Raw genomic sequence first — 14,848 nt, 5'->3', positions numbered from 1 at the left:
AGATTACCATGGAAACATGATGATTCCGAGCAACAAGACAATAGGAGAACACTGAAAATGTGTTCAATAAATCCAAATACGATTCTTTCCATAGACTACATACACATATATCACTGCCATGCCATAAGTATTGCAATCAATGAGGGAAAAGTACAGTTAGACCATGTTGTCAAGACATTTGAGAATTTCCACAGCAACGTTTTTGAAACCTCTGACTTTAAACATGTATTCAGTAGCCAAGGCTATTGCATTTTATATAGCTTTAATTTAAGCCTGTCGCCCCTCCCTCTCGTTTCGTTTGGTAGGCATAACGGGACACTAAAATATTATTCGTTCAGTCAATTTATTGTGTATACACACGGTGTGCATTGAGAGGAAAACTGCACCATAATTGTTATTATTATTAATATCCTAACTGACGTTTTGTATACTGTAGAATACATAGAATGATGCAATCCATTCGACGGTATCTTTATTAAAAATAAACATCTTAGATTACAAAAAAATATATAAACATAACTTAAATGTGGTGCATATTGTGATTTGAGATTAATTTCTTACAAGATGGCAAAGGGTTGAAATGTGCATTTGATCAATATTTGATTGTCTCACATAAGCAGTATTTTTTCAATATAAAAACAGCCGCCACTAAATATACCTTCTATGAACACTGTCTGTTTCAAGTGAATCTGGCTGTATTCAGAGCACGTTCTGAAAGTGGTGGCTGCTCGAGCTCACCGAGCCAAAAAGCCAAACACCAATTTCTGCCTAATGCAAATGCCGATTCCTCATATTCACATTATATAATTGAGATTAAATTGTTACAAACAATAACGTCACCCTAACAAATGGATCTTTATTAATCAATAATTAGGTATGACTTTGTTATGAATGATTAAAACGTATTTCAAACCTCTGTATGCACCATAATTGCCCAAATGACCTTCTCGGTCGACTTTTTTTAATTTTGTGATTTTGAAAGTAAAATTTGTTGCCGCGACAAGATTATTTTTTTCATATTTGTTACAATCTGAAAAAAATCCATTGTTTCACTCGTTTTTAAGCCTTGCCCACTTTCTGTGTGAGGACTCTGATTGGCTGTATCTGAGCGCGGATGCCGTCATCGCTCGGAATGCTCATTCATCTGTGTACTTGGGCGTTGGACTCCGCATCTTATTAGCAACAAGGGAAATTTCTCCATTTTCCACCCTGTCTACAGCGAAAGCCACAAATCTGGGATTTTTTATTACTTCTCTTCAGTTGGCAGGTTTTCTGACATTTTCCCATTTTGTTCTCTGCGACTGGACTTTGATTGCTTCTCCAGTAAACTTTTCAAAGAGGAACCTTCGCAAAGAGCTTGCGTTTAAGAAAGAGGCTAGTGGTCTTTGTTCGTTTTTTGGATCTGTTGAGTTTCTTTGTTGGAGCGAAAGCATGGGAGCGCAATTCTCCAAGACAGCTGCAAATGGCGAAACCGCGGTTGAAAAGCCTGGAGAGGCTGCCGCTTCACCAACCAAGACCAATGGACAGGTAATTGCGTTTGTTAAATGAAATATATGTATACGGTTGGTTTGCGTAAAAGTTTTCTCTGCGTTATTGTGGGCACTTACGGAGACGCACGCCGGGCTGTTGGAGCAAACGACCACGATGGGAAAACATTGATTCACAAGATTACATGTTCTATATAAATCAGTACTATTTGATCATTGAGTTGAAATGTAATTTCTAAAAAATATATTAAGTCAAACTGATTTGGATAATTATGTGCATACATATGCTGTAAATTAAACTCGTTTTCATTGATTCATTTGCGATGTGGGGATTTCCACACCGTTAAAATCCACAGCCTTTGTTTGAAATGTCTGATTGTGAGACATTGGGAATTGGTATCACATTGTAGGGTCGGTCCATAGGTGGCCATGAATTGTTAAATGGTAATTGGATCGATAATACTTTGAATCAAAATCATATTTAAAACTGAGCACAAATGTAGTAACTTGATGCTATCGGTAAGTGAATGGGGGAGATGCACGACGCCAACAATGGCTTGCCACGGTCTAGCTAACATCACCTCGCCTTTTGTTACAGATGCTCGTGTAGAGAACAGGGATGGTTACTATGACACTGAAGGCAGCGGAGCCACATTCGAATAATGCGCCCGTCCTGTAGATCTTATAATACGTGTTGGAATGGGTGGTGTTTATGAACGCGATATTGCAACACAAAAAATGATTGTTGAAGGTTCTGTGTAGTTTTTGAGATATCCATCTAGACGTTGCTCTGCGTAGTCGGGTGTATTAATGAGCATCTGCTGTTTTAATGAGCAGCTGCTTTGCGTTGGTGCTTCGGTATTGGAGAGACTGGCAGAGGTGCATCGCCCCCTAGTGAAACACCCGAAACATTGCCTCCGTCATTGCTAGAATCAGCTCATTCTCGCTTGTGATTAGTGGGGAAATGTTTCAATCACGAATCACAAAAAAAAAATTGAATTCTTAACTCGCAAAGTAATTACTGCCGCACGTGCCTAAAAGCCCAGTGATACTAAACAGGTAAAAACTTGAGATGAGGCTATATGTTTTTGTCTCAGTTGAATTTGTGGTGTCTACTGCCCCTTGTGTAACTGTGGCAATGGTCCACGCCACACACTATATTTCCACGTTTGTTACTTGTATGATAAGACTTCAATTTTTCTTTAGGAAAATGGCCATGTGAAAGTGAATGGGGATGCCTCTCCTGCAGCTGCTGAGGCAGGCAAGGAGGTGCAGGCCAATGGCAGCACCACAGCTGAGGAGGCTCCAAAAGAGGAGGCTGCGCCTGCAGAAGTGGCGGCAGTAGATGGGGTGAAGACAGAGAATGCAGAGACTGTGTCTCCAGCAGCCGAGGGTGAGGCCACCAAGCCGGAGGGAGCCACGGCTTCAACCAGCAACGAGACCCCCAAAAAGAAGAAGAAGCGCTTCTCATTCAAAAAGTCCTTCAAGCTCAGTGGCTTCTCCTTCAAGAAAACCAAAAAGGAGACTGGCGATGGGGCAGAGGGTGAGGAGGCTGCTGCGTCCACTGAGGAGGCCAAGGCTGAGACAGCCGAGGCCCCAGAGGTCACGGCAGAGGTTGAGGAGGCCAAGCCTGCTGAGGGAGAGGCTGCTGTTGCTGCTGAGGAGGAGGCCAAGGAAGCAGCTAGCCCTGCAGAGGCCAAGCCTGAGGAAACAGCAGCCCCCGCTGAGGAGGCCAGGGTAGCCCAAGCCACTGAGGAGCCAAAGGCAGAAGAAAAGCCAGCTGAGCCTGCTGCTGCAGAGGAAGCACCCATCTCGGAGGAGGCTGCACCTGCAACAGAGGCTGCATCCAGTCCAGAAGCCCCCGTTACTGCAGAGGTCGCTGTTGAGTAAAGCTGGAAACTCCGAGCAAAACAGAATAAATTAAAAAAGGAGAAAAAAAGATAATCAAAGAACATTTCCCTGTTTGTATGTCGGAGCGGTGCCAGTTGATGGCTTTGGAGAACTTGTCTACAACCAGGGATATTTTAAAGCTTTCCTTTTTTTGGTTTCCCTTCCCCCTCCTTTTTTTGGTTTCCCTTCCCCCTCCACAAAACCTATCTCGGTCCATTGTTACTACCATTCCAACGGGCAGAGGTGGGTGGCTTAAATGTAAAACTACAGAAAAATACATCCACGCTCTGCCATATATTTTTTGCATCAGTATTAAATGTTTTTGTTTTTGCATTTTTATATAAAATGTAAACTTGTCAAAATGTATGGACATCCCCATGGTATGAAGGAGGTGGGGAAAAGTAGTTGTAAATGAAGGGGATTTTGGGGTGGGCAGGGGATGGAATAGAAGGTGGCACAATTGTGCCACAGACTGATGTAAAGAGTAATCTTCAAAAAATTGAAAGAAACGACCAACACCTGTGTACCACGAGAGTACCATGCGATTTACAACACTAAGTCATTTTTACTATGAGACAAAATATTAAATTCCCAGAGCTAGGTTTAGGAAGTCATTTAAAAGAAATCATAGGAGCTTTTCACTTCTCATTAGCTGTACCAGTCAGTGATTCAGTAGAAATACAAGTTGTATAGGCTTTATTGTTTATTGCTGGTTTTATGACCTTAATAAAGTGTAAGTATGTATAGGCGGGGTGTTTTTAACTGTGATTATTGTACAAATGAAATCTTGATCTCAAGAAGCACATGAAGTTTGCAGCTCTTTTTCCACCCGCTCATTTTTGTAAGATAACGAAAACAAATTCATCCTGGAAGACCTTTTAAGCAATTTTGAACTCAACCAAGCTGTGATAAGTGGAATGGTTACTGTTTATATACTGTGGTATGTTTTGATTACAGCAGACAATGCTTTTCAGTGGTCTTTGACGAATTAAGGAATCTCTATCAGATGCAATGTTTGTGTAGCATCTTGTCTCTTTCTTTTCTTTTGTAAATACTGGAGAAGGTTTTACCAATTTGACTTAGAGATGGAATGTAACTTTGCTTACAAAAATTGCTATTAAACTCCTGCTTAAGGTGTTCTAATTTTCTGTGAGCACACTAAAAGCAAAAATAAATGTGAATAAAATTTGTGCAGCATCTGTGTTTTAATTTCACCAATTTCTGTTCAGTTGTAAAGATGGAGGTTCAACAGCTAAGTGAAGACTTGTCATCATTGGGTACAAGTGTGTTAACAGTAGTGTATTCAGGCTAACTGCCTTTTCTACATACTCAAACGTTTAGGTATGTTTGCAAAAGCACCTTGCCTTAAGCAACAACACCGAGATGGTTTTGCTGATCAAAGCCTGTGTCAATGCCCCTCAGTCATATACAAAAGTCCAACATGGACTCCTCAATGGTTTGGCCAAATCTATTTAATCTCACATTATTACAACTAACAAACTAGGTCTGACTTGTTCAAAGCCTTTTAAAATCAAGTATGGACCTGAATACAGTGCCTTTGGAAAGTATTCAGACCCCTTGACTTTCTCCACACTTGATTGTTACAGCCTTATTCTAACATTGATTACATTCATTGTTTTCCTCATCAATCTACACCCCCCCCCCCCCAAAAACAGGGTTTTAGCTTATTTATTAAAAAAATACAACTTACAGACCCTTTGCTATGAGACTTGAAATTGAGCTCATGTGCATCCTGTTTCCATTGATCATCCTTGAACAGTTTCTACAACGATTGGAGTCAACCTGTGGTAAATACAATTGATTGAACATGATTTGGAAAGGCAGACACCTGTCTATGTAAGTTCCCACAGTTGACACTGCATGCCAAAGTAAAAACCTAGAAATAACGTTGAAGGAATCGTCCATAGAGCTCAGAGACAGGATTGTGTCGAGGCACAGATCTGGGGAAGGCTAGCAAAAAAATTATGTAGCATTGAAGAACACAGTGGCCTCCAACATTCTTAAATGGAAGAAGTTTGGAACCACCAAGACTACCTAGAGCTGTCCGCCCAGCCAAACTGAGTAATTGGGGGAGAAGGGCCTTGGTCAGGGAGTGACAGAGCTCCAGAGTTCCTCTGTAGAGATGGGAGAACCTTCCAGAAGGACAACCATCTCTGCAGGACAACACCAATCAGACAAGATTCTCTGGTCTGATGAAACCAAATCAAATGTATTTATATAGCTCTTCGTACATCAGCTGATATCTCAAAGTGCTGTGCAGAAACCCAGCCTAAAACCCCAAACAGCAAGCAATGCAGGTGTAGAAGCACGGTGGCTAGGAAAAACTCCCTAGAAAGGCCAAAACCTAGGAAGAAAACTAGAGAGGAACCAGGCTATGTGGGGTGGCCAGTCCTCTTCTGGCTCCAAGATTAAACTCTTTGGCCTGAATGCCAAGCGTCACGTCTGGAGGAAATGTGGCACCAGACTTGAAACCGATCAAACATCTCTGGAGAAACCTGAAAATAGCTGTGCAGCGACGCTCCCCATCTAACCTGACAGAGCTTCAGAGGCTCTGCAGAGAAGAATGGGAGAAACTCCCAAAATACGTGTGCAAACGTATTAACGTCATACCCAAGAAGACTCATGGCTGTAATCGTTGCCAAAGATGCTTCAGTAAAGTACTGAGTAAAGGGTTTGAATACTTATGTAAATGTCTAAACCTGTTTTTGCGTTGTCATTATGGGGTATTGTCTGTAGATTTGAGGGGGTAAAAAACAATTGAATCGATTTTAGAATAAGGCTGTAATGTAACAAAGTGGCTGTAATGTAACAAGGGGTCTGAATACTTTCAGAATGCACTGTACATGCGTTTGTCACAGGGATCAGTTTTTAGAGTGCTATTCCACCTCAACATCAGATGCTGTCTACGTCACTGACATTAATTATATTTTGACTGGTGTGAGATTGTAGAACAAAAGTTATTCTGTGACTGGTACAATTTTAACTGAAAATATATAAAAAAGTCAGTGCAGATCTATTGAGCAGCTCATTGCTGTAGCAAGAGACCGTCACTGGAGACTCAATACTTTGCAATGACGTTGAACAATGAATCGATCACAGACCCACCCAAGACATTAAAAGAAACCATCAATACGGTGGTTTGAAGCTACACATGGACAATGCAATATGCTTATCACAGATTTTGTTTCAGGGCCAGGGGTCCCTCCCAGCCAGGTTAGCTCACAAGTAACCTAGTCAAAGTTCACAAGGTGCCCATGTTTAGAGACTAAAATGTACCTATTTTACAGTAGCTGGGCTAACACCTGGCAGTAGAAGGCCCGGCTACAGTGTTTACATGTTATACGTTAGTTTCTATTGTAGCTTAGGGCCTATATGGGCCATATATTCTGTAAGGAGGTGTTCATTAACCTGATACCATGCTCTTCAGCTTCAGAGACTCAATGAATGGTGTTGCAGACACAAAACATATTTTGATGTCAGATGCATTGGGTACAAACCTTTTCAAGGAAAGGCCTATTTCACAACAGACTAGTCATTTGGCATCTGTTCCTGTTCATTTGTTGCAGAAATAGGAAAGATTTCATATTAGCCCAGTTTACCTACTACCTAATGAAGATTGTGGCTTCTTGGTCAAAACCGTGGCAGTGGCCTGTGCAACAGGTTCCAAGTAAAGTGAAATTGGCAAATGACTCAATGAGCAGTTGGGGAGCTGCAACATTGTAGCATATATCATTCTGTACCAAGTTATGTTATACTACATTGCAATAATTGCAACAAAACTAAAGAGCATGTTATACATGCCTCATATATTGTCAGTTAAGAACCAATTCTAGTTGCCCATAGTTGCAGGAAGAAGGGGTGCTGAGGGCGCTGCAGCATGCCCATTTATTTGTTTTGTTATTTAATGTTTTTTACCCCCAAAATTTGGGGGACACAGGCCTTTATTACTCCGGTCGTCGTGTTTTTTTCAATCAAATCAGTGAACTACGCCTTTATTATTCCTGCTGGGAGCCCCATATAAGCGAGGGTGGAAGGCCGCAACCCAAAATATATTCACACAGCTATGGCTAGGCCAAAAATAAACATGTGCACATGCTACTCCAATTTTTTAAATTGTGTGTGGACATGCTCGTTTCCCTCTTGCAGGTGCATGTAATCACTAATACTAGTAAGTTGCTGGACTGCAAATCTAAATATACTTTGTCTGTTCTTCAGGTGTAAAGCCCACACAACTTGAAGATCAAGGTTGTATTAACTAACAATCATAGCGGTTGAAATAAATAGGCCTAAATTGTAGGTGTGTGTTGATGAAAATAATGGCCTGTGTATTGTAGGTGTTATACCGCCATCGTGTGGCTGCCATGTAATGCATCAACCACAAACATCTCTAGTGGGTTTTGTATCTTAGATTTGACATAGTACATTATGCATATTTGAAAATACAGTACATTATTATTTGTAAACAGAGTAAAACAACCTTATATATTGGATTATGATAGGGTTGGTTACATTTGACCTAAACTCATGGCATTTAAAATGTATATTCTTCAGGAGTCAATGGGTATAAATCATTTGAATGATCATGGTGGATTTAGCATATTTAGCCCATACTTTAACTGATTTCTAACTACTCCAATTCATACATTCACACTAAGAATTAGTATACAAAGGTTTTAATTGGCAAATGCAAAATATCACATTTTCAACAAATATGAAATGATAGTAGGTTCAATTACGGGAACACCCACATCATCTTCTCTAAAAACATTTCATGAATTAAACGGTGGATATTTCATTCAGAAGATAAAGCATGTCACACTATAAGTGCATTCAAGGAGTACCAAAGGGAAGCATGGTAAATCCAGGTTGTTTTTGTGAATCCTAGAAATCAACTGTTACAGTACATAAAGGAAATTAAATCTTCACAAAAACTAGAACATACAGAGAAGGACGAGGCGAAGATAGTGTTTTTTTTTTGTTGCCTAAAATCTGTCCACGAAAATAAGACCACGAATTTAGGCGTTGTTGTATGGAGGTCAATGAGAAAGTGTAGAAATCGGTGAACATAAAATGTCATTTCTAATTTGCTAAGTGAGATTTATTTGATCAAATAAACCAGGGTTCCCAAACTGGCGGCCAGCGGGTTTTATTTGTATTTGCCCCCCCCCCCTTCTGAGCAATACAAAAAACAAAAATACTTTTATTATTGTTGGACATAAGACTGTAAAAACAATATGAAGCCAGCTCCAAGTGATTTCAATTCGGGAAATTATTAAACCTTTATTTCAACAAAGGTCTAAGCTTGCACAAGGTGTCTTCTATTTGTAGAGGACAAACATGTCCTGTTTCTATAGAGGAAGCCTAGCTTGATTTTTAGCCGTTTACAAAGTTCATCAACATGCATTTTAAAAGACTGTTTATCATCCAACCACATCCCTAAGTATTTATATGCAGAGACCTGATTCATTCGAGAACCATCTAAGCTCGTAAGTGCAAGTGTATTTTCAACTTTTCAACTTTTTGAATCTATTAAAAATCATAAAATGTGTTTTCTTTGCATTTAAAACACGTTTCAGATGTATAAAAGACCCTTGTAATATCTTCAAATCTGTCTCCAATAGTGATAATGCTTGGTCAGCCGTTGAAGCGATAGAGTACATGAGTGTCATCAGCATATTTGACACTTTCTTATCTCATCACCGATATTGTTTATGTAGAGAGTAAACAGTAATGGACCAAGTATAGAACCTTGTTGAACCCCTTTAACCAACTCCAATGGCTCCAACTGGATGTCGTCGACTCTAACAGCCTGACCTCTATCCTTTAAATAGTCATGAAACCAACGACAGGCATCCGATCCCAGTCCTATTAACGACAGCTTACCCAAAAGTATTGCATGGTCTACAGTGTCAAAATCTTTAGACAAATCTATGAACAAGGCGGCACAGTACTTTCTATTATCTAGGGCATTAGTAATATCATTTACAACATGTACAGTGGCCTTGGTGGTATTGTGTTTAGATCTGAAGCCAGATTGATTGCTAGAAAGAGTATTGTTAACAGTTAAAAAAGAATGTAGTTGCCTATTCACCAATGACTCTAGAATTTAAGCCAAACAGGAGAGCTTAGAGATGGGCCGATAATTATCCAATTCACTACCATCACTTCCCTTGAGGAGTGGTAAAACAAAAGCTGTTTTCCAAGCTTTAGGAATCTTTCCTACCACTAATGTTTGATTAAAGACGTGCATCACTGCACTAGCAATGATAGGTGGCGCACACTTGAGTAAATATGGAACCAGATTGTCAGTGCCTTAAAATCTATATCAGATAGTGCATATAAGACCTCATCTTCTGTGACTTTTTGAAAATTAAAAACCGGCTCACTGTTTTCCACATCAGCTGAATGCCGAGGGGCTGAAACAATAGACCGGTCAGGACCATGTTGGCCATTTTTTCTTTCAAAAAGAAAATCTGCAGAATTAAAATGCTTGTCAAAAGCATCACAAATTTCAGTTCGGCCACTGATGATCCCAGATTCCGATGTAATTTGCTTCGGTAGGGAAGTCAAGGAGTTTCCTGGTTTAAGTGAGTTAACAGTTTTCCAGAATTTAGTGGGATCACCAGCAGACTCTGTCATAGCATCAAGAAAATACCTAGATTGAGCCTTTTTTTATTCCTCCAGTCCATTTATTTCTCAATTGCCTAAAAAGCAGCCAATCAGATGTTTCACAAGTTTTCCTTGCCAAAGGCCCATGCTTGATTATTTTGCAGTAAAAGGATTTTCAAATCACAGGAAAACCAAGAATTTGTTAAATTTGTTTGCCTAATTCGCTTTAACGGGGCGTGTTTATCAGCCATTAAGATAAATATTGATGAAAAGAAAGAGAACGCTATAACTGGGTCCGCTATGCAGTTTACGGATAAAAGCTCTGATAAAAATATTTTCCCAAGAATTCCTATGGATAATAGATAGACACATGATCATGTACAAATGTAAGCAAAATTAGAAATGATTATGTTTTAGTAAAAAATGATATCTTTGGGCTTCTTGCTGTCAATTTGTAGTCTACAAATGATTTATAATTATGTTATGGCTCTATGACCATCTGCTCAAGAAAAAACTAATTGGCCCCCAGCTAAATCTACTCGATGATCCCTGATATAGAAGGTGTGTAATGGTTAGGTTGTTACGAATGCACTGACATAAGTGGATGCATGTGGCATTTCGGCAACTTAAAAAAAAAACGTTATATCAGAGTTGTCTGTTGTTCACATGCGTATCTGCCATCTCATAAAATTGCTAGAATGGTCCCACCTGATCTCGCCTGCCTTCCATCTTTGAGGGCATGCATTTCCATTGCTAGAGTGGTCCCTCGACCACCATGTCAATATAAGAAATGATCTTTGATACAGATCAATGACAATAAATATAATGATTCAGTTATGGAGTCTGACACGAGGGAGTAGAATCAGCTGAGATGAACTGCCCTTACTGCCACACTCGGGACTGTCCATGGAGAGATCACAGTGCCACCATGTGGCTGAATCAGGCACTACTAGTCTGCTCAGTCTTCACACTAGAAAGAACAGATGGAAAAATGAGAGTGCCATTTCACCTCCAATAAGACACTGTCAGGTCTGAATACATTTGCGACTACCTCTAATAAATCATAAATGCATGGTCCAACTATAAGCGTAGTCCTGACAAGTGAATATAGCAGAGACCACAGTCACTCTTACCTTTGTGTCAGTTCTCTCAGTGCTTGCTTCTTTTGCTTTCTCCTCTTTCACCTCTAACAGCACAAATATACACATATATTAGGAAGCTACATCACAAGCGGCATTACATCAAGCTATCACCACTTGGATGAAATATTGCTCGGTGCTTTTCTATTATCACATTGAACTCAGTGCTCTTGCCAGGTTTGAACTCAGGATAACCAAGTTCTGAATACTCACCAACTTACTCTTTCTTCTCCTCTCGCTCTTTGTCTTCCTCTACCCGGGGCCGCTTGGTTCTTTTTTTGTTATCGGCCACGTTCCTCATTCCTCCCTGTCCCTTGTCCTCCGAGTCAGAGAACTCCTCATCGCAGGCTATCCTCTTGTCTGAAGCAATGTTTGAAACGAGACAGGAAGTCACCATTCAGATGCTGCTACTGGCAATAGGATCCAAAATGGGATCCAAAATGGGATTCAATAGGATTGAATATTGAAAATACACCCGCTGATACAATACGAATGGAACCGAGGACTCACTGGAAAACAGTAGAGTTTAGAATCCTGGCAAAAGAAAATGCTAATTAAATAGAACCCCCTGAGTGATATAACTGCAGCAGAGAGTATTTACAGGGAAGGTCAATGAGATGGTTCAGAGGTTGTGATGGGTTAGAGGAGGCGTGTCTTACCGGACATGCGTTTGTCAGGGTCCTCTGTATCCTCATCCACTGTGTCATCAGGGATGGCATCCTCAGGGATAGCCTGCATCTGCACCACTCCCTTCTTAAACAGAAGGGTTCTCAAACAAAGGACAATGCTTTTAATGCAACGAATATCGGTGCAGTAACCACCATCAGCCCAAAAGCCCACGAGAAGGCTCTAAGAAATGTGGATAATGTGACAATAAGGAAAAAGTAAGTAGACTACAACACCCCCACCAGAATACCTATTTCATACAGTACTGGCAATGCAGATGCAACAACCTCACAATGCAAAATTGATGAATATGACATATCCAACTGGAGTTACTGAAGTACATACGATATGATACATCTGACAGACTCGGTCCTTACTTGATCTTATCCATGTACTCTGATATGTTCTGGTTGGTCATGTTAGATGGGCTGATGTGCAGCTTGAAGTCAGGCCCAAACTACTCAAAGTAATCGTTGTATGGCAATTCTGAAAAGAAAGATAAAACATAAGGAAGGGACGGGAGAAGTTGCACCCATCTCAGTGAACTAATCCATGTGAATGGTTTGCATTTGATTGTTAGTGTAGATCAATTCCCCATGACATATATCACCAGTAGAACATTTCATGTTAATGCCTATAATTTCTAATCTACAATGTTACCTTGGTTATGGTAATTTCTGTCAATGCATTCAATATTATTATTCCAGTCTTCCCGTTATCATTGTCAGAGTGGGCACATTGTTTGCAGAGAGCAAAACCTATGCTTCAATTGTGAGGAACAAGTTTTGGTTTATTTAATTCCATTTACGAATTAGTCGATTTAGTCATTGTCTTTTTTTTGAAGAACTCCTGTCAATGTTGAGCTAGGACGCGCACACAGAGAAGTAGGCCTTCCTGGCCTGCCTGTTATAGGCTACCTGGCCTGCCTGTAAATGTAGGCGTATAAATGTGCCCATTTGGGGATCTGATAGTATTTCTGATTGGCTTAACACACCCCAATTAATGACATGTAGAGCTTCTCAAAGTAAGTTTTTCTTCACCTCAAACTTCAAGCAAACAAAGTCTGTTTTTACATCCATTAAGAGTTAGAATAGTTCCTCAATGTATTTGAAAAATTGTTCCAGCTCTCTCCTTCCCCATAACCACTCTGCCTGAAAGGGGAAAATGTTATGCTCTGATCCAGTGGAAACGTCATAAAATAGGCCTACCTGATTACTTCTTATCAGTGCTTGACTTGGACTGAAATAGGTTCTATTTCTACCTTGCGGCTGCAATGTTTTTATTTGTTGGCTTTATGTAGTATATTTTAACATAGTGGGCAATAGAAGCCACTTTTAAAGATTGTATCATTTTTGATTTAGATAGAATTTTCAATAACCACATGACAATGATTGAGATATGAAGACATTATTAAATTAAATGAAGATGTGAATATGAAAACCATAACTGACATGCACATTGTTAGAAATGGTAAGATAAATTGTCATTTCACATGACAAAGGTGGCCAACTCCTCATGTAGCCTATTACCGGCAACTTCAAGAAAGTAATGGCATAATCTGCAAAAGCCAACAGGAGCGGGAGGAGAATAGTTGGGTAAAGTTGAATGTTTTTCTTCTGGTCTTCTAGACCTCTGGCACCCTCTTGAGGCATTTGTCTTATTTCATCAAACCGTAAGCTCAATACGTATAGTTGATTTTATTAAAACACATAGGGTATGTCTATATATGGAAAAATACACATTTAAAAATGTTGACCGATCAATTGGTCAAAAGAACAGACAACTTTCGGTGGACAAATATTTTTGGGGGTCGGGGACTGCTCTAATGTCCTCACACACTTGGTGGAACAATGACATTCTGCTTAGTCAGCTGGTATTAAGTAAATCCTGGTATTAAGTAAATCCTTTAAAAGTATATAAATTAGTGACCCGCTGTGGTTGTCATTATACAGCTTGTTTGTAGAAACTGTACTTATACAATTATTGCATCTGAGCTCCTAGGGTGTGAGGCTCTCTTTTTCTTTTTCAATTCTATTAAGTAAACCATGAAAGTACACCGGTCTCAGTTGCCTGAAAATTTCCTTCCAGGATACAGGTCTAGGCACTGAAATGAGGAAAGCACCTTAAAGAGGCAGGGATATGGGGTATTTTGAAAAGGGTGAACAACTCTAGAGGTAGACCGGCATGGCCGATTAATTAGGGCCGATTTCAAGTTTTCATAACAATCGGTAATCTGCATTTTTGGACGCTGATTATGGCCGATTACATGAAACTGCATGGCAGGCTCACCACCTGTTAGGCGAGTGCAACAAGGAGCCAAGGTCAGTTGCTAGCATTCGCGAAAAATGAAAAATCGTTGCACCAATGTACCTAACCATATACATCAATGCCGCTCTTAAAATTAATGCACAGAAGTATATTTTTTAAACCTGCACATTTAGCTAAAATAAATTCATGTTAGCATGCAATATTAAGGGAAATTGTGTCACTTCTTTTGCGTTCATTGCACGCAGAGTCAGGGTATATGCAACAGTTTGGGCCGCCTGGCTCGTTGTGAACTAATTTGCCAGAATTTTTAATAATTATGACATAACATTGAAGGTTGTAATTTAACAGCAATATTTAGACTTAGGGTTGCTGCCCGTTCGATGAAATATGGAACGATTATGTATTTCACTGAAAGAATAAACGTTTTGTTTTCGAAATTATAGTTTCCGGATTTGACCATATTAATGACCAATGGCTTGTATTTCTGTGTTAATTATATTATAATTAAGTCTATGATTTGATAGAGCAGTGGTAGGTGGCAGGAAACTCGCAAGCATTCATTCAAACTTTACTGCATTTGCCAGCAGCTCTTAGCAATGCTTGCTTCACAGCTCTGTTTATGATTTCAAGCCTGTCAACTCCTGAGATAAGGCTGGCAATACTAAAGTGCCTATTAGAACATCCAATAGTCAAATACAAATGGTATAGAGAGAAATAGACGACACGTCATAATTCCTATAATAATTACAACCTAAAACTTCTTAACTG

At 39.8% G+C, this 14,848-nt stretch overlaps 1 protein-coding gene and 1 pseudogene across 1 annotated transcript; one reads left to right on the top strand and one right to left on the bottom strand.

Annotated features, from left to right (window-relative positions):
- The first annotated feature begins 752 nt into the window (after positions 1-752).
- Positions 753-4,567, top strand: LOC109900667 (myristoylated alanine-rich C-kinase substrate). Its single transcript, XM_020496396.2, has 2 exons — positions 753-1,527; positions 2,694-4,567. The coding sequence occupies exons 1-2, from the start codon at positions 1,432-1,434 to the stop codon at positions 3,375-3,377; spliced, it is 780 nt and encodes a 259-aa protein (XP_020351985.1). The 5' UTR covers positions 753-1,431; the 3' UTR covers positions 3,378-4,567.
- A 6,796-nt stretch (positions 4,568-11,363) lies between these two features.
- Positions 11,364-12,438, bottom strand: LOC109901350 (histone deacetylase 2-like; annotated as a pseudogene).
- Positions 12,439-14,848: the final 2,410 nt, after the last annotated feature.

This window comes from Oncorhynchus kisutch, linkage group LG12 (genome assembly GCF_002021735.2).
Source record: "Oncorhynchus kisutch isolate 150728-3 linkage group LG12, Okis_V2, whole genome shotgun sequence".
Classification (NCBI taxonomy): domain Eukaryota; kingdom Metazoa; phylum Chordata; class Actinopteri; order Salmoniformes; family Salmonidae; genus Oncorhynchus; species Oncorhynchus kisutch.
Note: the sequence above shows the minus strand (reverse complement) of the source record. Positions and strands in the feature narration are given on the sequence as shown.